The 27,728-nt window shown below is 37.9% G+C and overlaps 2 protein-coding genes across 2 annotated transcripts; one reads left to right on the top strand and one right to left on the bottom strand.

The window, feature by feature from the left end:
• Window positions 1-1,109: 1,109 nt before the first annotated feature.
• Window positions 1,110-6,244, top strand: LOC104085878 (uncharacterized). The gene is made up of 5 exons (XM_009589996.4): window positions 1,110-1,450; window positions 2,653-3,699; window positions 4,754-5,157; window positions 5,713-5,782; window positions 5,909-6,244. Exons 2-5 carry the CDS (start codon window positions 2,804-2,806, stop codon window positions 5,970-5,972), a joined length of 1,434 nt encoding a protein of 477 aa, XP_009588291.1. The 5' UTR covers window positions 1,110-1,450; window positions 2,653-2,803; the 3' UTR covers window positions 5,973-6,244.
• Window positions 6,245-7,975: 1,731 nt separating this feature from the next.
• LOC104085880 (T-complex protein 1 subunit gamma-like) lies at window positions 7,976-27,391 on the bottom strand. The gene is made up of 13 exons (XM_009589997.4): window positions 27,129-27,391; window positions 26,450-26,511; window positions 25,569-25,641; window positions 25,405-25,472; window positions 25,106-25,175; window positions 22,903-22,971; window positions 22,755-22,826; window positions 15,594-15,667; window positions 9,093-9,755; window positions 8,891-9,016; window positions 8,668-8,772; window positions 8,507-8,581; window positions 7,976-8,417 (listed from the first exon to the last, which is right to left on the bottom strand). The coding sequence occupies exons 1-13, from the start codon at window positions 27,151-27,153 to the stop codon at window positions 8,226-8,228; spliced, it is 1,674 nt and encodes a 557-aa protein (XP_009588292.1). The 5' UTR covers window positions 27,154-27,391; the 3' UTR covers window positions 7,976-8,225.
• Between the last annotated feature and the right edge of the window lie 337 nt (window positions 27,392-27,728).

Genomic DNA, 27,728 nt, shown 5'->3' with positions numbered 1-27,728 from the left:
CGCAAATATAATGTTGTGCAACCAGAGACTACTTCAATCCGTGAAAAACTGCATGTACTATCTATGGAACTATATTAAAATTAGTTGTTTATTAAATAAACTTAAACTAACATAGAATATATATATATATATTCATAGTTCAAATTAGACGGTGGCAAGTTGAGATGCGACCAGAAGAAGTTGGACAAGAAGTAGCAGTTGAAATAGATTCTGGTTGGATATACTCTCAACAGACACAACAAAATTAAATGGATTACTGGTAAATTTACTTTTTCTAGTACTAATATGTGTTAAATGTTAATGGTAGCTTATCCTCATTTCAAATGCTTATATGTGCATTTTTCAGGTATTGCTATCAGCTTCTTTGGTGCTGCTACTATGCTGCTTTCCGATATTTGGTGATGTAGTACTGCTAATGAGTTGTAGTTTCATGTGGTGCTATTCTGTTGCATTTTCAAGTGCTTCTTTTTCAAATGACGTTGTTATTGTTCTACTTTTCTTTTTTGGTCTTGGGGTGGTGCTACTATGGTGCGCTTTTTCAAATTTCTGCTATAGATATAAAGTTTTCTTTGTTGTGATTGCCAAAGACATTTCAATGTTCAGGATATTATCACAGATAAGGCGACTTCTTTTGAGTTAATTAAAATGGACTGTGAGTTAATTAAAATGTTGTCAAGCAATTATATAAAATAGTAGTAACTGTTTGTTCCCAAGAATTAAAGAACTATATATTGTAAATGCCCCTACATAGTTTGTTTTGAAGGAAATATCACGTGCATATTCGGATGTCTGTTAGAAAACTCACGATAGTTAGGTTTGAGACTTAAAATATATTACTTTTTAAAAAACTATGAACTATTAATACTCCACCCAAAAAAAAATAAGATTACTTTGGGCCAAAGTACAAGGGGTATCGTACTATTTGGAGCTTTTCCTCAATTTTGAATGTAGCATGCCAAAATTGACTTTCCAAGTTGGCACAAGCAATAAGTATTTATGACCCTGTGGCATGTGGGAACTGTTGTGTTCTTTTCCAAGCCACACGTAAACAAAAAATTGGAGTATACAAAAAATAAAATAAAAATAAAAAAGCAAAAGGAACTGTGTTCTTTTTTGGTTTTTCTCCGTTTGGTTATCCAACTCCAAGGGAATATAATAAAATATCAACACCCAAAAAAGAATACAATTCTTCTTCGTCATTCCTCTTCTCATCTTTCGAATTCTCTTTGTTCTCGCCGGTCGCCGGAGATTCTATCGGAATTTTTTTCAAGACGTTTATGGATTGCAGAAGCAGATCCCTTTCAGCATCGCCGTCCGCCGCCAACAATCAATCTTTGCTTCTTCCTATTCTGCAGTTTTCATCTCAGCTCTCTAACCCTTCATTCACTCCTTTTACTCCTTGGATACGATACCTCCCGTTCAGTTTCTCCTGATTTCTCTATCTCTAAAGGTATATTGACTATCTTACCCTTGATTCCTGCTTAATGTTTAAACTATTAGCTAAAGGTTGGATTTTTACTTCTTTTTTTGAAATGAGCGAAAAGAGTGCAAGGATTTTTACTGTTTCTGAATGGTGCAAAGGTTAATTGTATTGTAGTTTTCCTAAATTTGAGCTAGAGGTTGAATTTTTACTGCTTTATAGAACTGCAGAATGTTATTGACTATTTTACCAATGATTTCCTGTTTACTCTTTCAAATTTAGAATAATAGTATATTGAAACAGGAATGTAAGTTAATTGTAGTTCTCCCAAGTTTGAGCTAAAGGTTGGACTTTTACTGCTTTATCCAAAGAAAGAAAAGAGTTGGATTTTACTGCTTTATCAGAAGAAGAAAAAAAACACGAGTAAAGGTTGGATTTTTACTGCTTCTCAATGATGCAAAGGTTTTGAAGTTGTTAAAATTGTAAATTTAACTGAAGGTAATTATTATAGGACATTAACAAGAATATATGCTAATTGCCGTTTTCCTAAATTTTAGCTAAAGGTTGAATTTTTGCTGCTTCTGAATGCTGCAAAGGTTCTGAAAATGTAGAAAGTTAATGTTTTACTAAGGTGATTATTGTAGGAGATAAGCTGTGTAAACATCATTGGTTTTAACTTTTATGTATGTAAGTGCAATGGTAAATATTATACTGCTTTAAATCAAATTTTTGTCTTTCAAGTATGGTTGTACTTTGTAGAACTTATTTGAGAACCAACATAAAAAGAGTCTTAATTGGATTGAAGCACTAAAATTAATTTGCATAAAAGTAAGCTGATCAAAAGGTTGTAAGAGAAAGGCCTCGTGGTTAAGGCATGGGAGTAACAACCTACAGATGTCAAGTATGAATCCTAGTTAAAACACTTGGTGAGCCCACCTGTTCTAACCTTGGTAGACAAGATTACACAAGCAATGTATGCTTGTTGGTTGGACAGGATGTCTGGTGAATTAATCGAGGTGGTCATAAGCTAGCCATGACACCATAGATATTAAAAAGGAAAAAAATGTAGACAGATCTAAAGTGTAGAGCTTATGATAGTTGGTAGTCTAGAATAAATTTGGACCCGTCAAAGTTAAACAGTGTTTTTTAACCGGCCTTATATGCATGTGTTACATTTTTAGTTCTATAATTCTAGCTTTTGTATGTAATTTAAGTTCAAAATTTTGTTGCAGTTTAAACTCTTTCAGTGAAGCTGTCATTTTTTCCAAAACCTGGAGCCTAAATTTAAGCTTGAATTAAGGAGACATTATCCGAGTTACAGCCAAGAAGAGGAAGTGGTGTGGCACTTAAAATGATTTAAGTGCTTTCTATGCACAACTAAAGATGGCTGCTTCTACAAGTGTGACAAGTCCTCTACATAGGAAGATGTCTGGGAGGAGAGCTAAGACTTCTGGTTGGGCTGCATTTGACCATAACGAGAGACGGAAGCAACAAGGTCTTGAGCCAGAGCCTGAAACAGAACCCTTCCCGCTCTTATCCGTTCCTACCACTTCCTTAAGTGGTCCATCTGAAAGCATCACAAAGAATAGTGGAGACGTGGTAGATAAACCTTTTTCATCCCTGCTGCGACCATCTGTAAGTTTTCCATCCTTAATGGCTACTGAAGGGTCTAATGCCAATCAAATACAAGTTGGCGATTCTCGTCTCAACCAGAGTGATGGTTTTATCAAAGGAAGAGGTTTTCTTGAGGTGTGTCAAAAGCTTAAGGGGCTCCACCCCTGGGCTGACGACACCTTGATTGCAGATGTCATGGCTGGTGTAAATGATTTCAATACGGCCTTAACATTGTTGGAAGCAATGATATCTCCTGATCATACATACGTTGCACATGACAACAGAAAAACCAAGGGATTTGATATTGACAATTTTTTAACTCCAAAAGAAGCAAATACTCCCTGCGTGCAAAAGTTTAAAGAAGGAGAGACAGATACTAAAGGTGTGAAGTCTAATAATGAGGCTTCTCTCGCGAATAACAGTAACTTTGCTGCTAATAAAGGTGTGTCATTGACCGACAGCGTGAATTTGGATGACTTGAGTCATGTGTTCGTTAAGTGTCTTCAGAGCAACAGTCAAGAACTAATAAACAACTTTGTTTCTAATGAGAACAAACTTCATTTTGATGGAGCAGCGGGGAGTTTGGGGCTTATACCAGTTGAGCCTGCGCGGGAAGAGGATGATATTTATTCAATCCATCGGAAGGACGCGATGAAAATGACGAGGTAAATTTTACTTGCACTTGTATATAGGCATTTTACCTTTAGAATGATAATATGATTAAACGACCATTTCCTTGCTTCCCTATTTTAATTTCATTTAAGATTGCAAGGATGGTTTATAATGAAGATAAGGATAAAGTATACCAGCAGAGGGTCAAGCGTTGGCTGGGTTTTGTTCATGCCAGTAACTTGATTGAAAAAATGAAACCGTTAAGATTTTAGCCAAATGTGTTAAAACTGTGACTCTTATTTTACAAAAAAAACTTTGAATTTTTTTACCGAAGGTCTGAACCATGCACCAATTTGAAGAATCCAAAAAGAAATAAGGCAACATTCGTGAGAGGAAAAAGAATTTAACACCCTTTTCATCTATCCTCTCCTTTCTTTTACCTATCACCAGTATTAACACCTTTTTCGAAGTAAATATAGAAGCAAGTGGAAAGATGGGATGCAGACAATTTACAGCTAGAACACAATGATAGGGCACAATAATATCCCACTATTTAAATATCAAAGATTTCGATCATCGATTGATACAGATACTTAGCGGGGAATATATGTAAAATTCTACAGGTGCAACAGTAGTCCTACTTATCAGGGCAGCTAAGACTGGTATCTTGAGTTTGTGTTTCATGAAATCTTTTATATTATATATGTGTGAGGCTGTGGTAGTTGGTGAATATTTCTGTTGTTAGTGATATTTCTCTACATGAGGTGATACTCTCTCTAAGATCCTGTGAGCCGCAGATGTCTTCTCAAAGCTTGGCCTGGTTTGGTTGTCAAATAAATAATTATTCATATGTGGCCTATTTGGAGATGGCAAACTTTAGTATGAAATATTGGGAGAATTTTAGTGGCCAAACAACTTCAAGAACAAATATCATCTTTGAACAAACTAAGTTATGCAACATAATATGATGAAACAAACCATCTTCGTTCTTTGTTATATTTTCATTGCAACTGTAATTTTTAGAAGTTACATGCTTTTGAACGTGTAAAGCTCTTATCCTGGTTATTATTAAATCAATTCTGAGATCCTCTCTTCTTCTATAAACAGGTCAGCGGCTCGACACTCTAAGGCTGCCAGTGACGCCTATCTCAGAGGTGACCACTTATCTGCCCAACATTTTTCTCTAAAAGCCCAAGAAGAGTGGGTTGTCGCTAACAGGCTAAATGCCCAGGCAGCAAAGGAAATTCTGAGCATCCGCAACTGTAAGAATGATGAGTGGACATTCGACTTGCATGGTCTTCATGCAACAGAGGCAGTTGAAGCTTTACAAGAACATTTGCAAAAGATTGAATCTCAGGTGAATCGTGCTGGTCATATGAATCAAGTGAACTTGAAGCCCAGCTTTGGAGCTGCTGTATCTGTTGAAACTTCAGATTGTATTGATGTGGATAATGAGAGCAAAGGGTCCCTGATGAATAAGCAGCGACCAGCTTTCTTGGAGGTTATAACAGGTACTTTTCTCTTGATAAGTGTTGCTCAAGGATATGATACATCTTATAAGTAGAGATGTATTCACCAGCAACATGTTCTTCAATGTGGTTGTAGTTATAAGTTGCGTGTTTGAACCTGTTTTTACTTCTATCTGGATGACTGTCACTTCACCACTCACTCTATTTCTTTAGCTCTAGGCATTCTGTTGCTATCTGGAAGTATTGTGAGAATGGTGTGTTTTCAAAAAATGTTGTGCATTAGTTGCTTTAACTAGGAAAATTGAGTAGCCTGCTGTGACTTGCTAAGCTTGATACATGATGAATCACTATCAAGAGCTCAATTTCATACATGTTATCAGGTCATAGCATCACGACATAAATGAGTCTGTAATCCTTCCTTTTAATAAAGCATACTTGTTATGTTGATCATTCTTACCAGCGTGGCAAAACTTCTCATGGATCGTCATTTGTTTTTGAATTTTATTTAATTGGAGCATCTTTTTTTACTAGTTTAACTGATTTACAAGCATAAGGTCGTCTGACTAGTCTGAAGTGTTGCTGTATACAATTTCACAGGTAAAGGAACTCATAGCCGGGGACATGCTGCCCTTCCATTGGCCATAAGAAGCTTTCTCATCGAGAACGGGTATTATTCTCTTCCTTTTAGGCATACAGGTCTAGTTTGTGCGGTTCTAATTTTCTAAGTCAACATTTAGCAAATGTTCACTTTACCCAGTCAAACTAAATGAAACATGAATATTATGTTCTGCAGATATCGTTATGAGGAGACGAGGCCGGGGGTGATCAGAGTTAGGCCAAAGTTCCGACCACAATAAATTAAGTTTATGCCCCCCCCACAAAAAAAAAAAAAAAAAAAAAAAGCAAGCACTTCTCTATATTATTAACTTTGTTGAGAGATCTTGAGTCTCGGAACTGGTCCGAGACTCAAATCCTCCTTTGGTGGTTTGCGTAACTATATACTCCCTCTTTTCCGTTATATAGGTAACTATTTCCTTTTAGTTGGTTCTAAAAAGAATGACACCTATTGTATTTGGTATATTTTGACTTTGAACTCTTCATTTATCCTTAACAGCATGCTCTTGTAGTCGTAGAACTGTTATGGTATGTTTAAAACCACAAGTTCTATAGGGTGGTTTTGGCATGTGTAAAAGTCTCTTTTCTTTCTTAATTCTATGTTCAATCATATGTCAGCCGTATAAAATGAAACAGATGGAATAATATTGAGTATAATACTATTATGCATCTTGCTTTAGTAGTTTGTAATTCGATACCACTGAATATTATGCTTTTCATTGGTTATACTAGAATATATTGGAGGCATCTTTGGCACCATAGTCCTAATACTAAGGTTTATAAACTTGATAAATTTTTAATCACTGGTGGGATTGTGATACTGCTAGTAATTTGGCCAAGGTCGTCACTGCAACTGCTAAAGCTCTATCCTCTTCTAAATCTTATCATAATTTTCTCTTTCTCTTGCCAACAAGAGGTTTTTTTATACGGTATGACTCCACAAAATCTTCTCTGTTCCATTAATCTCTTTTGTTTTTAGAGCAGCAACTAAGCGAATTTTGTTCTAAGACATCAAACAAGTGAGTTTTTGCAAACAAATCTCATGATGCGAGTGGCTTCTCTGTCTATTTATTACCTGTTGTGTATGAACTCTAAAATAGAACTGGGGGAGTTGTTCAAGTCAGTGAACAGGAAACTTAATGCAATTTGGGTATGCTTAGAAACTTGTAGTACTTGAACACCTAAGCTCAAACTGAAATTGATTTAGGTAAACGCTGGAAAGCATGCCTTATGTCTTATCACCAAATCCGAAAGAAGACTATTGTCGTATGATATGAAAATTCAATAATCACCAACTTTTCCAATGAATCAAACCAACTCTTATTTTTAAAGAACACGAGTTCAATTTGAGTACAACAACAACAAACCCAATATAATCCCACAAGTGGGGTCTAGGGAGCGTAGTGTGTACATAGACCTTACCCCTACCTTGAGGGGTCGTTTGGTATGCGGACTAAATTATCCGGGGATTATAGACTAATTTATCCCAAATAATATCAAGTTTGATGGGATAAGGTGGGATTATTCAGTATTAAGTTTGGGATTAAATTTATACCACGTTCCAGGATAAATTTGTACCATCAACCAACATTGTATAAATTTAATCCCTTACCTACCTTATCCCGCGTACCAAACGACCCCTGAAGATAAGAGGTTCCCGATAGACCACTAGCTCAATGAAAGGTGAAAAGAAAGCAGTAGCAACAAACAGTAACAATAACAAGATAATAAGAAAACGAAGCAAAAGAAACATGTAATAGAAATCTAACAATAATAGAATACAAGACTAACACTAATACTACTGGTATGGGAAAGAAATACTCTCCACTACCTACTAGCCTTCTACCTTCATTCTCGACCTCCACACCTTCTTATCAGGGGTTCAACTTGAGTGCCAACCTCTTTTTTCCAGGTATCCGAGATCCATTGACCCCAACAATCCGCTTCGCGCCAGTTGTCCCCTAAAGCACTCGTTATCAAAGGGTTCTCCATTCCCACGATTCGAACATGATAAATCAGTAAGAAGATTCTCATCCCATCACACCCCCCCTTTGGTTTGAGTGCCAGCTCTTGCTTACAAAGAAGCAGCATGATTGAAGAGGCAGACCATGACAAGCATGGGGATATGACATTCATCTGGGGTTTAGTGAGTAGCCCAGATCATGACCTAATTCTACATGATTTCATGACAACCAAAGAGAATCATCGTTCTTGCAACAACAAAGTTAACAAAACGAACCTCAACTGAAGAAAAACCTCAGCAACGAACTATTTGATTAACTTTCTTTTCACTAAAAAATCTCAATAGAAGAAAAATTTATATAATGCCATAAGTCAGTAGTCAAAACAGCAAAAGGTACATGTCAAGCACAAATTTTTTGAACAATCAGCCAGGATTAGCCTCCACCAAAGCCCATATAGATAACAAAACTTTAAATGGTTTGTAGCTGCAGTTTGAATTTTGAAAGCATTCCCGTGCAGCATGGGTGCTATGTTCATTCTGGAATTAGCTGGTCGTTGTCTGCATCGCCTTCTTCCTCGATTTTTGGTTTTGATTGACCTTGCCCAGCTCCAGGGGCTTGCTTCTTCTTTATTCCACTCACAATATCATCAATTCTCAGAAGCAGGCAAGCTGCTTCAATAGCAGTTTTAAAAGCCTGTGCTTTTACAGCATAGGAATCCCATATCTGGATATTTAAAGTTTCTCCAATTAATATAAGTTCCTAAATTTAATTACTAAAGATGACAACAGGTGAGAAAGAAGTTAATATCATACCTTATGCTCTTTCATGTCAGCAATCTCACCAGTGTTTCCGTCTATGCCTATCCATGCATTCTCGCCATTTGCATGCTATAGGAATGTGAAAAGAATTAGATGATGAACACAAATATATACTTAAGGCAGCATATCCAACCTCAAACATGTAGAATTTTCACCTTTCCTTGAAGGGCAGTCATAGTGCGAATCACTTTAACACCACAGTTCTGAGCCAAAGTTCGTGGTATAGCTTCAAAAGCAATTGCAGCAGCTTCATAAGGCCACTGCATATATGACAATAGAAGGATGAGAGTTTTAGACTTCCTTTGTTTTTTCCAATTTCCACTTCATGACTTGATATCTCTCTGCAAAAAGTAGTAAAAGTTGAACAAAACAACTTACCTTTTCTATGCCTTCAACGGATGAACTTTTCTGCTTTAACATGGCAGATACAGTTAACTCTGTTGCACCACCACCGGGAACCAGTTTAGGGTGCTTGATGATGTTTCTGGCAACAGACATGGCATCCTGCAAAAGTATATGAAACAGCTCAAACAGTGTACTTAACAGATCCTCTGCTAAATATGTGGAACTGAGAAAATACCTGTAGATTCCTTTCCACTTCATTCAGTAGATCCTTGCTCGCACCCCTTAAAAGTACAGTACATGCTTTTGGATCCTTGCAATCAACGATGAAAGTAAAGAATTCGTCCCCAATTTTTTTCACCTCAAACAGACCAGCACCAGTACCAACATCAGATTCCTGCAACTCATCGGGTCTATTAACAATAACTGCCCCACACGCCTTGGCAATTCTGTTATTGTCTGTCTTCCTTAGCCTTCTGATTGCAGTGACACCAGCCTTGCTCAGATAATGGCATGCCAGATCGCTCAGTCCCTTTTCAGTAATAACCACGTCTGGCTTGAACTTAAGTATCTGTGCGCACATGTTCTCAATGTATTCTTCTTCCATTTTCAAGAGGACAGTCCAATCTTCCTCTCTAAGCAACTCTGCATTGGTTTGGTTCTCGCCTTTCTTGTACTCCAGAGGACTATCAAGAAGAATAATGCGAGGGTTTACAATCTTTCTCTTCATTTTGCCAGGGGCAACTACATCTTTATTTATCATTACTCCTTTAAGCACCACTGAGTCTTCCAACTGCCCACCCGGAACCTTCTCAACCTTGATGTACTTCTTGATGTCCACCTCGCGAAGCCCTTGGCCAACTTCCACGCCAACTATTGTTGTGGCATTAATAGCTAAATCCTGAGATAATACATATTAGACCATAAACACTAATTTAGTAATACATGACCCTTTCAATCCTATTACAGTAAAGGACTTTTCTATTATATATAAATGAGAAGTTGGTCGACCAAGGGTATATTTGTCATTATACCCTTTCATTTTATTATTTTAATATTATTTTCTATTAATATAGAAATGAGTACATATCTACACTATTCTAGAAAAGTTACTTTCCTTTCCTTGCATCCATCAAAACCCAACACCCTATACTTTTCCGTCGCTTTCATCTCCTTTGCTCAGCCACTTTATCTCCTTTACTCTTCTGTAAGTCACTTTCATCTCCTTTGCTCACACTCACTATAAGGCTTCAAAAAATGACCCTTCAAATTTTTAAATGCCAAATTTGTTTGCAAAAGCTTTTCTCTGACCAATAATCAGCAAAGCGGCAAATAAGTTTAAGTAAATTTAATGTTTGTACCATTACATGAACAGATCTTGAATTACATGAAAAGTGAATGCTCAATATGTTTGGGATCCTATGAAGACAAGAAATTGTTAAAGTTATGCCTAAATGTTACCATAGATTTCATTCTCCATGTCTTGATAAGTGGCTTCGTTAAACTTGTCCCCTTTGTAAATCTTCTATTGATTCTTCTACTAGAATTTTAAGTTGTCCGAATTGATACTCATCTGCCTAAGTTATGCGTACAGATTCAGATTTCATCTATTATATAGGAACTGATTCAAACAATGACGATATTCAAGATATAAACAATATAATAATGTCGTTTACTCTTGTAATTTTGAATATTATCTATCTTTTTCTGGTTGTGGTTGCTTATTATTGACACTTTTCTTGATTTGTTTTATTTTTCTTATAGGACTCGCTCTCTGTTGTGATAGCTGTGTATTCGCGCGTTTTAGTAGCAAAGATCACTATGTGGTAAGTACTGCTCTTCTACTAGATTTATTCTTTAATATTTGACCAGAGCATCAAAAGTTTTTGATTTTGGAAACAACATTCCCTCTGTCTATCTAAGTCGTTTGTCATTTATTTATTTTAATTGTTTTTTATGAGTAAAGAATTTACTCATTTTATTCATTTCAGGTCATCCCATCATACTTTAACTCTTTTCAACTAAAAGGTAATCTATTCTATTCAGAATTGGTTATGAAATTTTATATCTTAATTTTTAGTGTACATGCATCTGATTTTCTTTGTTGTGAGTGCTTTATGGGAATATTTGGGGTTGTTTTACTTTAATTTTCTCGATATAATCATATATTTTCCATGGTGCACTAATTCGATAAAGTTAAAACAGTAATGATTTTATATTTTAGAAGAATTTTTAGGGATAAAATTACGCGGTTGAATGTGCACAGATGAAATCTTATATTCATGCAAATTACCTTTTTCCTTTGCCAGCAAATACATAGAAAAAGACCACTATTGTTATCGGCAAAGAACTCCAAGTTCTACCCTAAACTCTTCAAACTCACGCCTAATTCTCTAACTACAAAAGTCAAATAAGATCGGAAAATATAAAAACAGTAAGATTTGGAAAAAAATTAAAAAAGGAGCAGACGTGAAAGTAGCAATACCCAGTTGAGAAAATGGAGAGAAATGGAAAAAGAATTGTTTGAGAGGTCTGGGGAGAACTTGAACAAGTATAACGAAAAAAAAGAAGGTAAAACAAATAAACAATCAATCTTTTTACAAACTGGGAAAAATATTTGGGAAAAAATTGAAAGAAAAGTATACTAATTAGGAGGTGAAAGAGATATCTTCTAGAATTGTGTAGTGTTAGCGTTGAAAAAAGTCATCTCGTCCAGTGGCGAAGCCACATGGTCACAAGGGTGGTCAAGTGACCACCCTTCGTCGAAAAATTGCACTGTGTACATAGGTAAAATATTACGTTTTAGAGGTATATAACACATATTGAACACCCTTTGTCGGGTATTTTTTTCACATCTTTCAAGTTTGAATACCCTTGAAAACATTTCTAGCTTCGCCACTGATCTCGACAAAGCACTTTTATGATTGAGCTAAATGACAACTATACCCTTGGTCGACCATCATGGCTTTTCTATATAATAGACCTAGTGGTTAGTGGTTACCAAACCAAAGTAGAGGTGCTGGGAAGAAGAGACATTGTGCCCCCCCTCCCCCCCCCCCCCAACACCACTACCATAACATATACACATATATACACATATACATATACACACACACACACACACATATATATATATATATATATGTGTGTGTGTGTGTGTGTGTGTGTGTATATGTATATGTGCATGTGTGTGTGTGTGAACTATGTTTCAATCCCAAAAATCTCTCAATCTAGTTGCCAAAAAGAAACTTCTAAAATATTATTAATAACATCATATAGAAAGAAATGGAAGAACAAATATAGCAATATAACTATAAGTGAACTTATAGGAGGGGATTTCAATGGTCATATTGGGTCAACTGTAGGTGGCTATGGCGAGGTGCATGGCGGTTTCGGCTTTGGGGATAGGAACGGAGGAGGAACTTCACTTTTGGATTTCGCTAAAGCATTTGAGCTGGTGATTGCGAACTCTAGCTGTCCGAAGAGGGAGGAGCATTTGGTTACGTTCCAAAGTACGGTGGCGAATACTCAGATTGACTACCTCTTCCTCAGGAGGTGTGATAGAGGGTTGTACAAGAATTACAAGGTTATCCCGGGGGAGATTCTCGCGACGCAGCATAGGCTCTTGGTGATGGACGTTGGTATCATGATAAAGAGGAAGAAGAGGTCTGTTCGAGGATGACCGAAAATCAGGTGGGGAGCCTTGACAAAGGATAAAGCTCAGGAGTTGGAGGGGAGGTTATCGGCTATGGGAGCATGGAGGACTAGTGGGGACGCGACCGCTAAGTGGACGACGACGGCGAACTGTATAAGGGAGGTGGCGAGAGAGGTATTAGGGGTCTCGAGGAGTTACTCCGGCGGGCACAAAGGTGACTGGTGGTGGAATGAAGTGGTCCAAGGTAAAGTGGAAGCGAAGAAGGCTGCGTACCTGAAGTTAGTAGGGAGCACAGTCGAGAAGGAGAGGAGAGCGAACAGAGAGAGGTATAAGGTAGCTAGGAAGGAGGCGAAGTTGGCAATCACAGAGGCTAAGACTACACGTTTGGTCGTCTGTACGAGGAATTGGGGGACAAAGGCGGGGATAAGAAGTTATTCCGGCTGGCCAAGGCGAGAGAGAGGAAGGCTCGGGATCTGGACCAAGTAAGGTGCATCAGAGACAAGGACGGTAAAGTATCGATGGGAGACGCACAAATTAAGCGGAGATGGCAGACTTACTTCCATAAACTTCTGAATGAAGAAGGAGACAGGGATATTCTGTTAGGTGAATTGGGGCATTCTGAGAGTCAGCGAGATTTTGGGTACTGTAGACACATCAAGGTTGAGGAGGTCGTGGAGGCTATGTGTAAGATGAGTAGGGGCAGAGCAACCGGGTCAGACGAAATTCCGGTAGAATTTTGGAAGTGTGTGGGTAGAGCAAGCTTGGAGTGGTTGATTGGGCTGTTTAATATTTTTTTCAGGACAAAGAGGATGTCAGACGAGTGGAGATGGAGTACGGTGGTACCATTGTACAAGAATAAAGGTGATATCCAGAGTTGCAATAACTATAGGGGTATCAAGTTACTAAGTCATACCATGAAAGTTTGGGAGAGGGTGGTTGAAGTGAGGGTGAGAAGGACGGTGTCTATATCCGATAACCGGTTCGGGTTCATGCCGGGTCGCTCAACTACAGAAGCTATCCACCTTATTAGGAGGTTGGTGGAACAGTACAGGGATAGGAAGAAGGATCTTCACATGGTGTTTATTGACCTGGAGAAAACGTATGATAAGGTGCTTAGGGAGGTCCTTTGGAGATGCCTGAAGGCAAAGAGTGTGTCGGTCACTTACATCAGGGGGCGATTAAGGACATGTGTGATGGAGCTAAGACTCAGGTTAGGACCGTGGGAGACGATTCTGAGCATTTTCCGGTTGTTATGGGATTGCACCAACGATCTGCACTCAGTCCGCTCTTATTTGTTTGGTGATGGATGCAGTGACACACCATATTCAAGGGGAGGTGTCATGGTGTATGTTATTCCCTGATAACATAGTTCTGATTGATGAAACGCGAGGCGGCGTTAACGAGAGACTGGAGGTTTGGAGACGGACCCTTGAATCTAAGGGTTTCAAGTTGAGCAGGACGAAGACAGAATACCTGGAGTTCAAGTTCAGCGCCGACGCGAGTGAAGCGGGCATAGACGTGAGGCTTGGGTCACAAGTCATCCCCAAGAGTGGCAGTTTCAAGTACCTTGGGTCAGTTATTCAGGGGATGGGGAGACGAGGATGTTGCACACCGTATAGGGGTGGGGTGGATGAAATAAAGGTTAGCATTTGGAGTCTTATGTGACAAGAAAGTGCCATTGATGCTAAAAGGTAAGTTTTATAGAGCGATGGTTAGATCAGCCATGTTGTATGGGGAAAAGTGTTGGCCAATTAAGAACTCACATATTCAGAAGCTGAAAGTAGTAGAAATGAGGATGTTGAGGTAGATGTGCGGGCACATTAGGATGGATAAGATTAGGAATGAATATAGTCGGAAGAAGGTGGGCGTGGCTTCAATGGATGACAAGATGCGGGAAGCGAAGGTTAGATGGTTCGGGCACGTGCATAGGAGAACGAGAAGAGGTAGAGGGCGGCCTAAGAAGTATTGGAGAGAGGTGATTAGGCAGGATATGGCGTGACTTCAGATTTCCGAGGACATGGCCCTTGATAGGAAGGTATGGAGGTCGAGCATTAGGAGGTAGTTGAGCATTTTTCTACATCATTCCAGGTGAGACTAGTTTGATAGGGTTGTGTCTTAGACTGCTAGTGGTTAATGTTGTGTTCATACTATTCTTCCGTTTTTCATAGTACCGAGCCTTATTTACTTGTTATTGTTATTGCTTTTCATCTATTTTCTTGTCCTTATGTTGTTATTATTTCTGTGATTTCTGTTGATGGTACTGATTTATTACCTCTGTTCGTCTTCTTGAGCCGAGGGTCTTTCGGAAACAGCCTCTCTACTCCCTCGGGGTAGGGGTAAGGTCTGCGTACTCATTACCCTCCCCAGACCCTACTTGTGGGATTACACGGGGGGTTGTTGTTGTTGTAACTATAAGAGAACTATAAGAAGCGTTAGTAGTCAGCTAGTCTCTATGCATGTCTTTCTTCTTGATCCTCAAACAATTAATTCTTTTTGTATCGGGTAAAAGAACTCAACATAACTATGACATTAATGTCAACTAGTGATATATCCATGTCTTCCTCATGTTCAAACCATGACTTCTTTTCATGTTGGGTAATAGACTCATGAGAAAGATATCTATGCATAAATATATGTGTGATGCTTTTGGTTATTCCCACTTGTAGGTTATAGTACATATCTTCAACAAGAGGTAATCTATACAAAATTAAGACACAATACTAAGTTAAACCATTTTATTGTTTGATGTTTGTCGGTGTTCAGATGATAGAAGAAAACCAAAAGCACACTATTGCATTGTTTTATTGTTAATGAAATAGTGCAGAACCAGCTAAGAGCTCGAAAACAACGATTTCTTGATTTTAGGACTCTCATATTTCCTCTTGTTCAATTGCAATGATAAACTTCATGAAAGAAAATCCCCATGTCAATGGAGAAGAGAATTTCTTCAAATGATAATCCTTGCTTTAAAAAACAGGTCTACATGAACATTTCAGTCCAAATATTTACTTCAAGGTGAAGGTTTTTCAATTCATTTCTTCATGACCTATGGAGAGCGGTTATTAGAAATAAATTAATACTTACTGCAATTAAATCCCCAAATTGACTAGTAAATTTTGTTCCAATGCAACTCTTCACCAGCCCCAACATTGTTGCTCCTGCCACAATAGCAATTATTTTGAGTAATAGTGCATGTTACATCACATTCAGAAAATTTACACCTGAGCTACAATAATGCATAAATTCTCTTCCTGTATTTTTTTTTTATGAAGTAATATGTTTTATTAAGAAGGCATCAAGAAGATGCAAAGTTACAAGAGGCACATGAGCTAAATAAACTAAAGATTACAGGAGAATATTGTTTGCCCCCAAACAAAGTCTCAATCTAGGACAAGAGAGCTAATAAAGTCCCAAAGGAGCCCTGTGCTATTTACGGGGGACAACTTTGTCCAGCAAAAAAGGTTGAACAGGCATTTAGATTTGAGTATATGGTTCGGGGTTGAGGTGTCATCAAAGCATCTTCTATTCCTCTCGTTCCATAAACACCAAAAAATAGTTGCAGGGATCATAAGCCAGATCTTCTTGATGACCTTATCAACCTCCCAAAGACTCCAGCTCATATGTGCCTCTCTCAGGGTCTGTGGCATTACCCAGCTTAGACCAAAAATACAAAAGAACATGTTCCATAAGTCTGTGGCTACTGGGCAGTGTAGAAGTAGGTGATTAATTGTTTCCTGGTGTCTCCTGCAAAGATAACATCTGTTGACCAGCTGAAATCTCCTTCTGCATAGGTTATCTTGTGTTAAGCAGGCTTCGTGAAGGGCAATTCAGTTGAAGCATGTCACCTTCACAGGTAATTTTGTCCTCCATATCAGTTTCCAAGGCCATGAATGCAATACCTGATTCTGATTGTTAAGTTGCCTGTAGCAATCTTTAACAGTATAAAGACCTTTACATCCCCATCTCATGCTGTCTGGAACATTCTCATCAATGTTGTAGGCCTCTAATTTTGCTAGCATTTCCATAAGTCTTCTATCTCCCAGTCTTGAACAGATCTTCTGAGCTGCACATCCCAATTATCATTTGCTCTGTTATGAGCAATAGAAGAATTCTTGTCCAAGGCAATGTTGAATAAGCTAGGATAGTCCTCCATGAGAGCAGTGTTGTTTAGCCATTTATCCTTCCAAAACTTAATATGACATCCATTGCCTGGTTTGAAATGAATATTCTGAAAAAATACATTCCCCAGTTTACTAATATGCTTCCAGGGCCCTACTCCATGGGATGCACTAACAGTTTTAGTGCTCCAATTGTCTTTAATCCCATGTTTTGCATCGATCACCTCTTTCCATAGACTTGGTTCACATGTGCAATATCTCCAGAGCCATTTCATTAGCAAACCTTTATTGTGCTTGTCTAGATCTCTGACCCCCAATCCACCTTTGCATTTAGGTTGTAAGACCTTATCCCATTTAATCAAGTGATACTTGTGAGAACTGTTGTTTCCTTCCCATAAAAAAGTCCCTCCTGAACTTGTCCAGCCTTTTAAGAACCTTTTTAGGGATGGGAAACAGTGACATGACAAAAGTGGGTATACTATCAAGATGAGAGTGAGTCTTCCTCCCATAGAGAGGTATTGTTGTTGCCATGAAGCCAGTCTTTTCTCAAAATTCTCCACTACACCATTCCAGATATCACAACTTTTGAATTTAGCTCCCAGGGGAAGCCCCAAATATGTGGTAGGCAATGACCCTATACTGCAACTGATGATCCTTGCCAACTCCTCAATGTTGCTCACCCGATTGACTGGATATATAATACTTTTCTGCTTGTTGATGTGAAGTCCAGATAATGCTTCGAATAGCTGGAGTGTAAGATTTAGGTACAGGATTTGGACTCTATCTGCCTCACAGAAGATCAGTGTGTCATCAGCATATAATAAATGGGAGATAGTAATTGAGTTTCCAATGTTTGTGCCTACACTGAATCCTTGGATCCATTGCATCTGTCTTGCTTTTTCCATCATTTTACTTAAACCCTCCATGGCTAGTATGAATAGGAAGGGGGAAAGAGGATCCCCTTGCCTAATTCCTTTCTGTGGTGAAAAGAAACCAACAGGACCTCTATTGATTAAGACTGAGTACTTGACCGTAGAGATACTGTATTTGATCCACTTTAACCATTTGTCTCCAAACCCCATTCTCCTCAAAATAGATAGCAAGTAAGACCAGTTTAATTGATCAAATGCCTTTTCTATATCCAGTTGACACATAACACCAGGTGTGTCAGTTTTAAGCCTCCAATCCAACACTTCATTAGCTATGAGAGCTGCATCAGTAATCTGTCTGTGTTTAATGAAACCATTTTTATGAGAAGAGACCAGCTTCCCAATAACCTTTTTCAGTCTTTCTGCTAACACCTTGGCCACAATCTTATAAACACTACCAATAAGGCTTATTGGTCTGTAATCCCTAAGCTCAATGGCTCCCTTCTTCTTAGGTATCAAGGCAATGAAAGAGGCATTGCATGATCTCTCCATGTAACAGTGCTGGTGGAAATGATTTAGTGCATCCATAATCTCTGGTTTGATGAAATCCCATGACTTCTGAAAGAAGGCCATGGTAAAGCCATCTGGACCTGGGGCTTTATCTGGGGCATGGGGCACATGATTGAATGATAGCATAAACTTCATCTTCCTCAAAACCTTTTTCAAGCAGCTCACTTTCCTCCTCTGATATTCTGGCAACATCTTCAAAGTTGGAAGATGGTCTCCACCCTTCCTTCTCTGTGTAAAGAGCTTGGTAATAGTTTAATATCTCCCCCTTGATCAATTCTTTATCTTCTGTAATCTCATTGTTTATCTTGAGCTTGTCAATCGAGTTGCATCTCCTAAAAGAGTTGGCCTAAGACTGAAAGTATTTAGTGTTCCTGTCCCCTTCTTTTAACCATAAGCATCTAGATTTTTGCCTCCAAAAAATTTCTTCAGCTTTAGCAATCTCTTCCAACTCCATTCTTAGAGTCAGAAAACTTTGTTTTTCTACTTGAGTTGGAGCTTTGCTTTCAGTTGCTTGTTCTAAGGCTAAGAGTTCATCAAGAGCCTTGCTTCTCTTAGTGTCTAACATGCCGTAAACTTCTTTGTTCCATTTGGAGATATCCTTCTTCAAGCTCCTCAACTTTTGAATTAGAACAAAGTCTGGGTTGCCACTTATTGTGTAATTTTGCCACCACCCTTTCACCATATCAATGAATCCCTCCTTTTGAAGCCACATGTTTTCAAATTTAAAGTAAGATGTTGCTGAGTCCCATTCTCCACTTTCTAGCAATAAAGGTTTGTGATCTGAGATGACTCTTGGGAGTGCTAGTTGCTTGATGGCTCTAAAACTTTCATTCCATTCTGTGGAGACCAAGAACCTGTCAATTCTTGAGGCTTGGAAAATATCCTCCCCTCTCGACCAGGTGTATTGGGCTCCATGTAATGGCAAATCCATTAGTTGCAGGTCCTCTAATGCTTCAGAGAAGCATCTCATAGCTTTGGTCCTTCTATAACAGTTCAATCTTTCAGATTCATACATACATACATTGAAATCCCCTCCAACAACCCATTGTTCCTCCCAAATACCTCTGACTGATCCCAATTCCTGCCAAAAATCTTCCCTTTCAGCATTGGAGTGAGGACAATAAACACCTGTAAACCCCCATCTGAAGTCCTCTTGGAGGCTTTCAAGAAAGCAAGTATTAGTAAAGCACCCCTGGTGAGAGTCAATACACCTCCACAATCTCTTATCCCATAGAATAAGAATGCCACCCCTAGTGCCACTAGCCTTCACCTCTGCCCATTCAGCCCACCTATTCCCCCAAATTTGGTAAAGCATATTGGTTGGGATGTTCTCCATTTTGGTTTTTTGGAGACACAGAATGTCAGCTTTCCACTTTCTAACTAGTGATGTGATAGTGCTCCTTTTATCCCTGTCATTGAGACCCCTAATATTCCAGCTTAGAATTTTAACCTTCATCTGGAAAGAGACTTGCCTTGCCTGCCCCTTTCCTTTTTATTCCTTCTTTCATAGTTGATGCCACAGATTAAGTTCTGAACCTCAGTTTTTCCTTTTTTCCTCCCTTTCCCCTTCTTACTAGTTGAAGAGGGTGATCCCCTTTGTTGTAATTGAACTTGTCTTTTCTGGTCCATTCTCATGATTAAGTCAAAAATTTCGTGCTCAAATCCCGCTCCATTGATCCCGAAAGCCTTGCATACTTTACCCAACACCAATTTGGTCCATTTGGAGGTTTCTACTGCTGTAGGTTGTTGAATTCCTGGTTGGAATCCCTGTAGTTCCAGTTGTTCGTCATCGTGCCATGGTAGAGAAAGTGACTCAGTGTATGAATCTGTTTCTGAGCGCACTAATGCAGTAGAAGGAACATCAGACCAGCCCATTTGTTGAGGTAGACCACATAGATTAGAAAGAACATTTTCCGATTCATCATCAGCTTCTGAGTGTGTTACAGGGGTTGCATGTGTTACTGCTTCAGAGAATGGCACTATGGATTAGGTCTGATGACAGAAGGTTGAAGAAGAAGATGGAATAGCAATGTTGGGATTAAGCTGTAGATCCTGTAGAGGCCCTTTAGCACTCCATACCTGATTAATAGTGGGTTTAGTTGCCTTCATCATTTGTTGGGCCTTCTTTTTTGGGGTTTTGTAATAATTAAAAGATTGGTCCACCATCTTCTCTTTAATGACTCCTGAGGTGCTCCCTTTATTGGGCCTGCTTTGGCTAATACTATTATTATTAGCCCGTTTATGGAGAAGGATGGAAGAGGGCCCAAAAGGTTTGAATTAAAGTGACCCTTTGACAGTTGTCCCCCCACGTGCAGTTGTCCCCCCATGTGCAGTTGTCCCCCCACATGCTTTGAACTGACAGAAAGCCCTTTATGTTCCCCTAAACCCATCGCCTTAGTTTTGGCCTCTGTTTTTGCATCGGCTGGCCGGAAAGGTTTTGGCGACGCTGCTACCTCCTTCAGAATTGATATTTCGAAACTCCAACACTCTACATCGAGCTTTATCTTATCTGGACATTCATTATTACCATTGTTAACACAGATTCTTGCCTAGAGATAGTGATTCTGATGCCTCGTATCTTCGTCAATGTCTATGAAGCCACCACACATGTCGCCAATGATTCTATATGTCTCGAGTTTCCAAGCATTAATGGGAATTCCGAAAGCCTTAATCCATTTTTGACCAGATCTCTGCGAGGCTAACTTAGTGCCCGCCACCGGCGACCACCACTCCAATGAAAGGCGTCGACCGTTCCAGAACCAATCTCCAGCATGGATTCTCACTGCTTCTTTTCTTGATGGAAATTCGAAGAGAAATTGATTGTGGGGCATTGGAGTTACTTTCAGACCCTCAAAAACCTTCCACCTATTCAGAAACCATTTTTGTATCACCTCATGGTTGGGGCTGTAGTTGAAGGGATCGTTGAAAGTGCCGACTAAGCACCTTGAGAGAAAATAGTGATTCCCGTCTTCTGCGCGTTGGTTAATTGTATTTACAGTGTTAACCATCCTGGTTGGAAGCTTCGTAACCGGCGACCGAGAAATTTTTGTTGTGTCTGCATAGGCCTGATGAGTAGGAGGAAGTCTAGATCTGCTTGTACTTTGTTTCCCCAGAAAGTGTAAAATTTTGTTTGCTATATCTTCCCATCCCAAGTTATAATCTGCCTCAGGAATAATCACTGCTCTCTTCCTGCTCCCCAACCATGATTCAATACGTATGAATCTACCATAGCTATTGAAATTTACAAAAGCTCTGTAATAGTATGACTGTGAACTCCACCCCCAATGTCTGTAGTAATTCCCTTCCCTTTTGGTTGCTTGTCTGAGTGTTGTGCAAACTCGCCTGAGACTTTCCTCATTTATGTTAATATTACACGAAAATCTTCTTCCCCTTTCAGCTATATTAAACCACCCCTCGTCGGAATCGATGATCTCAAAAGATTTCTCATCTGAAATAAAAAATATCTTGGCTTCCATCAGTTTTGAAATTTCATATGCATGTCTTGTCCTGTTTGGCTGTTTTAGCATTGTTAATGATTCTTAAGGTGATAACCTGCTATTCCTTTTCCAATCTTCTCCTCTCTTTTTTTTTTTGACAAGTCAGGCTCCAATTCATTTCTGGACTTTAAATTCTCTTCCTGTATTAAATCAGCATGAAAAATTTTAACTTGCAAAAGAGCAGGGAATGATGAGAAAATCAAAATCTAAGACAAGGAGGACTAAGTTAAATGAAAAGCACATAATCTGATCGTAAGTTCCCAAAAATTTACTCATCCAACATAAAAGTAAAGCTTATCCACCTACATTATCATCACACTACAGTATTCCTTTATGCATAAGTTCCACAAACTCAGTCTAATGTCAGTAAACCAACAGTTATTTCAAGAATTTCTTTTTAGAATGTTGTTTCTCTACTTAGGATTCCATTTCTAGACCTAGCAATTCCAACAGCCTTACAAAATCAGTTCCTTTGGCACTAAAATTTAAAAGCAATTAAGCAAGCTCAACTAATATTTTTCCTGTTTTAGCTTAAATTTGCCTGTAATTCAAAAGAATTCCTTCTTGAGGAAAAATGAGAAATGCCAAAAGTTCTTGGAAAGTCATCCAAAAAATCTAGCAGCCTGGTAGTTATCTAACCCCTTAAGGTAGGGAATGGAACTCTAAGTTGCTCCGACACGACAGTTTAGGTGCCGCACCCGTGTCGACACGACACTAGTATGGGGTGTGGGTATGGGATCCGTACCGGATCTGGTCAAACAATTTTGGGTACTTTGACCACGACGGACGAAAAAAATTAAGACGAGATACAATTTGATTCCCGAAATCATAACCAAAACTAGGATAAATTTGAAGAAAATAGCATGACCTTACCTAGGATATCAATCCTTTATTTATCTACAACTTGAGAACAAAAAAGAAATCCACACTTTATAAGCTACACGTAAGTATTCCACAAAATTTCTCATAATTTAGATATTTTTATATTTTTGAATTATTTTCAGCCAGATCTCCGCACCCGTATCCGTACTAGGATTCGTATCCCCGAATCTTAGAATTTACATCTTGAAGGATCCGACCTCTAGATCTGCACCCGTGTCCGAGCAACTTAGATGGAACTACTAAAATATTGAAGTACTCAGAATGGAGTTGCAAAATTACAAGGAAATGTAGGAAGCAATGGGAGCTTACGATCGTTGGCATCAACTGTCATTGCAATTTTGTCAAGCACGGCAACAGCATGCTCCAAAGCTTTAGTGTAAGCTGGTCACAGGAGCACATGTATTAATCTCAGATAACTTGAGCCGAAGGATTTATAAACTTGAGGATCATCTCTTACCTCGACATATTACAGTAGGATGATACTTTTTGTCAATAAAAGCTTCTGCAACATGGAGCATCTCACCAGCTGCACAAGATATTGATAAAATAATTAGTATTGTAAAAGGAGTAAGTAGCAAGCTGCCACCATAGAGATTTATTAATAAAAATGAATAATTTCTTTATTCATTTTATCATTTATTTAGTAGTTAATAGTATTTTAATTATTAATATTTTGATCAGTTGTTGAATAAATCAATTGAAAGGGAAATCATTTCGCCCTTCTTTAATTTAATTTAATTTAATTACACATGTCGTAAACCTATAAGTCGAGGTACTGCAGGAAAAAAAAAAAGCAGTAAAATTCGATCCAATTTATCATAATCGATTAGTTAACATGTTGGTTAACCGTATTGGCAATAAGAATTATTGAAAAAAATTCTTATATTCAAATTGTTTTAACGATGAATTAATAATGAGATGGACTAAGCAATCTAAAGAGAATATTGATTTTTATGAACTTCTCAGCATGGTACTGTGCCAGAAATTAAGTCTGCTTTTATTAACTTAAAAGAAATTCACGAAAACCTAAATCAAAAAAAAAAAAAAAAAAAAAATCATGTGCCAAAGTTTTCTTGAACTGGAAAAATTGGGTAAGATCCACCGAAGTTGGTGCTTTATGTACCAATGTTTTTTGCCCATTGCCTTAGATGTTCTTCTATTTCTCACTCCAAGTAGGGTCATTATTATCTAGTTGAAACTGCAATCACAGCTTCAGCCATTCCAGTTCAGTCAAATCTGATTTTTACAGAACATGCACTAGTTAAGGTCCAGGGGAGGGCTTTAGAAGACTTCGGCGAAATACATAAATAGCCCCTTTAAGTTATCCACAACGATCAGATAGACACTTAAAGGGGCTATTTATGTATTTCATCGTTTTACTTCCTTATATTTCCTATCAGGTTGTTTGGCAGATCCAACAAGAAAGCAAAAGAAGTTTACTTCCTCTCCTTTGTCTCACTTTAGAGGCGTTGAAACTTGAAACAGATGTGAAGGTATTGCATACCCTTTCAGTTTAACATCAAAACAAGACAAGAGTCTCTGCCCATCTTCTTGTATTTCCTCTATTACTCAGCCTTTTTTTAATTAAGAAGTCTTGAGGCTAGATTTCTCACCCTCGTCACCCGTAACCTTCGTCTCTTACTCCTCTATCCACCCCAATCAAGCATAGGCTTGGTTTTTGTTTTTGTTTTTTTTTTCCTAATCAAGTAAATGTTATTTTATTAATTATGATAAGCTCCTGTATACAAGAGGTATACCAAAAATTAGAATTGGCTTGGGTTTTGTTTTTGTGCTCCAACATTGCTCAGACTTCCTCTTTTTTGCTTCTCTTCCCTAATCCTTGTCCATTTCAGCCTCTACGCCTTCCCATCTCCTATTTCACCTCCCTCCCTCCCTCTTCCGCACGCACACATGACACATCATAATCACTCTCAAACACCATTCCTCCACCACAATCTAGTGCCTCAAAAGTGACCTTAGACATAGATTAGTAGATTGGGTAGGTTTCAAACATCACTAGAAATTGACCAAAAAAGTACACGGGCTAGAGATAAATTATATTGCTTGACTACAGATGAAACAATCTTCACGGCTAATTGATGTTCTAATTTTTTTCATCAAACAAGGTAAAATTTTATTTCACTAAAAGCGCCAAGCTGGTACATAGAGGTGTGTAGAGTGCAGTTACATAAAGCAAAACTCGGCTCCTTAACTGCAGATGTAAGGAACTACGGAAACCTATCAGCCTATCTGCATCCTTTACATACAAAATTTTGCACCAAGATGGCAAAGTTGATGTACATTTATCCCATCGATGTTCCAATTCATATCTTTGGTTTGAGAATTGATTCAAGTGGATTTTTTTTCAAATGAATTTGAACTTGGGAAAGGACTTGAATAACGTGAAACTGTTAAGATCCAAATACTTATAGAATAAGATTAGCAAAAGCTCTGCAAATTGTTTGCTATTAATTTCACTAAATCTGGTTGCTTATCTCTAAAGAATTTAGGCAATACTAACAGCTAGATAATATGAACCAATTGATTAAGCTTTAATGATTAACAAGATACCTAAGATGGGTGCATAAATGAGTTGCATGACAACAATTTAACTGATAAAACCAACCACCTAAATGACAAAAAATTAAATAGAGCCATACCAAGGACAATGACTGACGTTGTTCCATCTCCTACCTCTTCGTCTTGAGTGCGGCTTAGTTCAATCATGGACTGCAGCAACAGAAAGATAAAACCAATGTGACACTTTAAACAAGAAAGCGAGCATGCAACAATGTTACCATAAAAATATTCATAATAGAGTATGGCAGGTATTCAAATACTGAGACAACCGAAACAAAAATCCATGAGCTGAACAAGGGAACACACAAAACCACATAAGTTTCTAGAGATCATCAGGTGGAGAGAGAGAGAGAGAGAGAGAGAGAGAGAGAGCATATACCTTTGCTGCAGGGTGAGCAAGATCTAGCTCACGGAGAATTGCATTTCCATCATTGGTTACTACAATTCCTGTCAATATTCAATAACATTCATGCCCCACGCCAAAGTTACCAAGTCAGAGACACAGATTCATGAAACATATCAATATGTCTACAAATAATTTACCTCCGCTAGCATCGAGGAGCATTTTTAACATTGATCGTGGACCCAAAGTAGTGCGGATAATGTCAGCAACAGCCTGGCAGAAAAAGGAAAGATAAAAGAACTAACATACGTGCTACTGTGAGCAGTGAAAAGCAATTTAATTCTGAGATAAATGATTCCTTGTTCACATTTTGTCTCCTTGTTTGTCCAATGTATTCTTTTCTAATTTATTTTTCATGCAGTTTGTTATTTTAGGTTGGGAGCAGCAAATCAAATAAATGCCTTGAAGACACTTGAGCTAGCAAATAGAAGTTCAAGAACACCCAAAATACGGCTAAGAATTCTACTATTTCTCATTCATTCATGTATAATGTTGATACTGCCCAACAAGAACTATCAATTGCAATGATTTCAAGAATTGCTTAGACAACATAATGAGAAAAAGAAGGGCCCAATATAACAAACATTCAATTCAATAATTCCATTGTCAAGATCACCTGTCAACATGCATCTAATGCAAAGAGTGCAGATTTGTACAAGATAATCACATAATGCAATTTGACTGGTGAAGCTGCAGATGAACCGAAAGCATATCATCAAGTAATCATCCAAGTCCAAGTCCAATTTAGCATGGTCTAATAAATAAACACATGAATTTTCCATAAATGTATAGGAAACAACAAGAACTCAAACTAGTGCGGCACGTGCAATTTCAAAAGGATCAACAATTTCTTCTTCAATTAAATGTCCCACGAAAAACATCAAATGTATACATTAGAAAAACCATTTCAATGGCTAGTGAAACTGAAAACCAAGTATATCAGCACACAAATAAAATTATACAAAATCGTGTCTACTCATTCTAAGAATAAGCATAGAAAAAAATGTGCAGATAACTGCACCTTTGCCGCTTGGATATTGGCTCGCTGCACCTTGCCACCTTGCTCGCGCTTCATAGAATCCTCTGCTCAATATAAACCATGGTAAAATAACAACTACCAAGATGGGTCCCAGAAACTAAAACATTAACAGTACATTTGGTCCGAAGACAAGTAATGCAAGGATTAGTAATGAAGAGATTGAAATGTAGGGATTAACAATGCAAGGAATATTTCTTGTTGGATAATTTTTTTTTTAAACGAAAGATAATAAGTTTGAAGTGATGAGGGTATTTTTGTCATTTTGTCTGTTTTAATCCATGTATTACTAGTACCTCTGTTCTTATTCCACATTCTATCTCACATAAAATAGTATATAGAGTTTTCATAACTTATGTATTATTTTAGAAGGAAAGTAAAATGGTAACCGAAAAATGTAATATGCTATACATAGATTGATTCTCCTTATGCAATGCTCATTTTTATACCAAGACTAGTTCTCCTTAAAGCATAACCAAACGGGCACTAAAAAGCTCAAAATCATAGCAAACACTACATCCTCAAAGACCCTTTAAGGGCATCTTACTTAACCCATTCTAAAAATCAATCTTGCACAAAAAGAACGAGTTTTTAAGGAAATGGATATACAGAAAATATATGGAAATGTGGGAGGAAAAAAAAACAGGAAAAAAAGAAAACTTACGGAGAACAAGAACTGGGGCAGGCATTTTGTTGATTGAATAGTGCTTTAGAGTGGAAAAGTTAAGATTTTTGCTCTTCGGAGATACTGAGGTTCGTGAGAGAGGGGGTGGGTTAGCTCAGAGGTAACACTGAACTGTGATCACTGTCCGAGATTTGAGTTATTTACTCTGTTTTATTTGAAACAGTGGAAAACCCTGGAAGGGTTTTGGGGGGAAATCAAGTGCATCGCTCTCTATGTTTTTATCATTTGTGCCCATTCATATTATAACACTTGGTTTATACTGCAGTATAAAACAAGTTACTTCTCCCAATCATGTGGCATCTTTTGATTGGGCAGGAGTTTCAAAGGAAATCAACTTATGGTAAACCTTAAACATTTGTATGGTAAATGATTATAAATCATCTCATTTAAGTAAAATAAGAATTTTAAAATTGAATTATTTTTAAATATTAAAAAATTATATTCTTTTGAGTCATAATAAAAAAGAAAAACGTGTCACATAAATTAACATAAAATTATAAGAGTTTTAATTAACAATAGTTAAATAATAAAAAATTATGATAAAGATATATAACATATATTTATTGATTTGATACAAAT

This window comes from Nicotiana tomentosiformis, chromosome 5 (genome assembly GCF_000390325.3).
Source record: "Nicotiana tomentosiformis chromosome 5, ASM39032v3, whole genome shotgun sequence".
Classification (NCBI taxonomy): Eukaryota; Viridiplantae; Streptophyta; class Magnoliopsida; order Solanales; family Solanaceae; genus Nicotiana; species Nicotiana tomentosiformis.
This window is presented reverse-complemented; position numbering and strand designations above follow the sequence as displayed.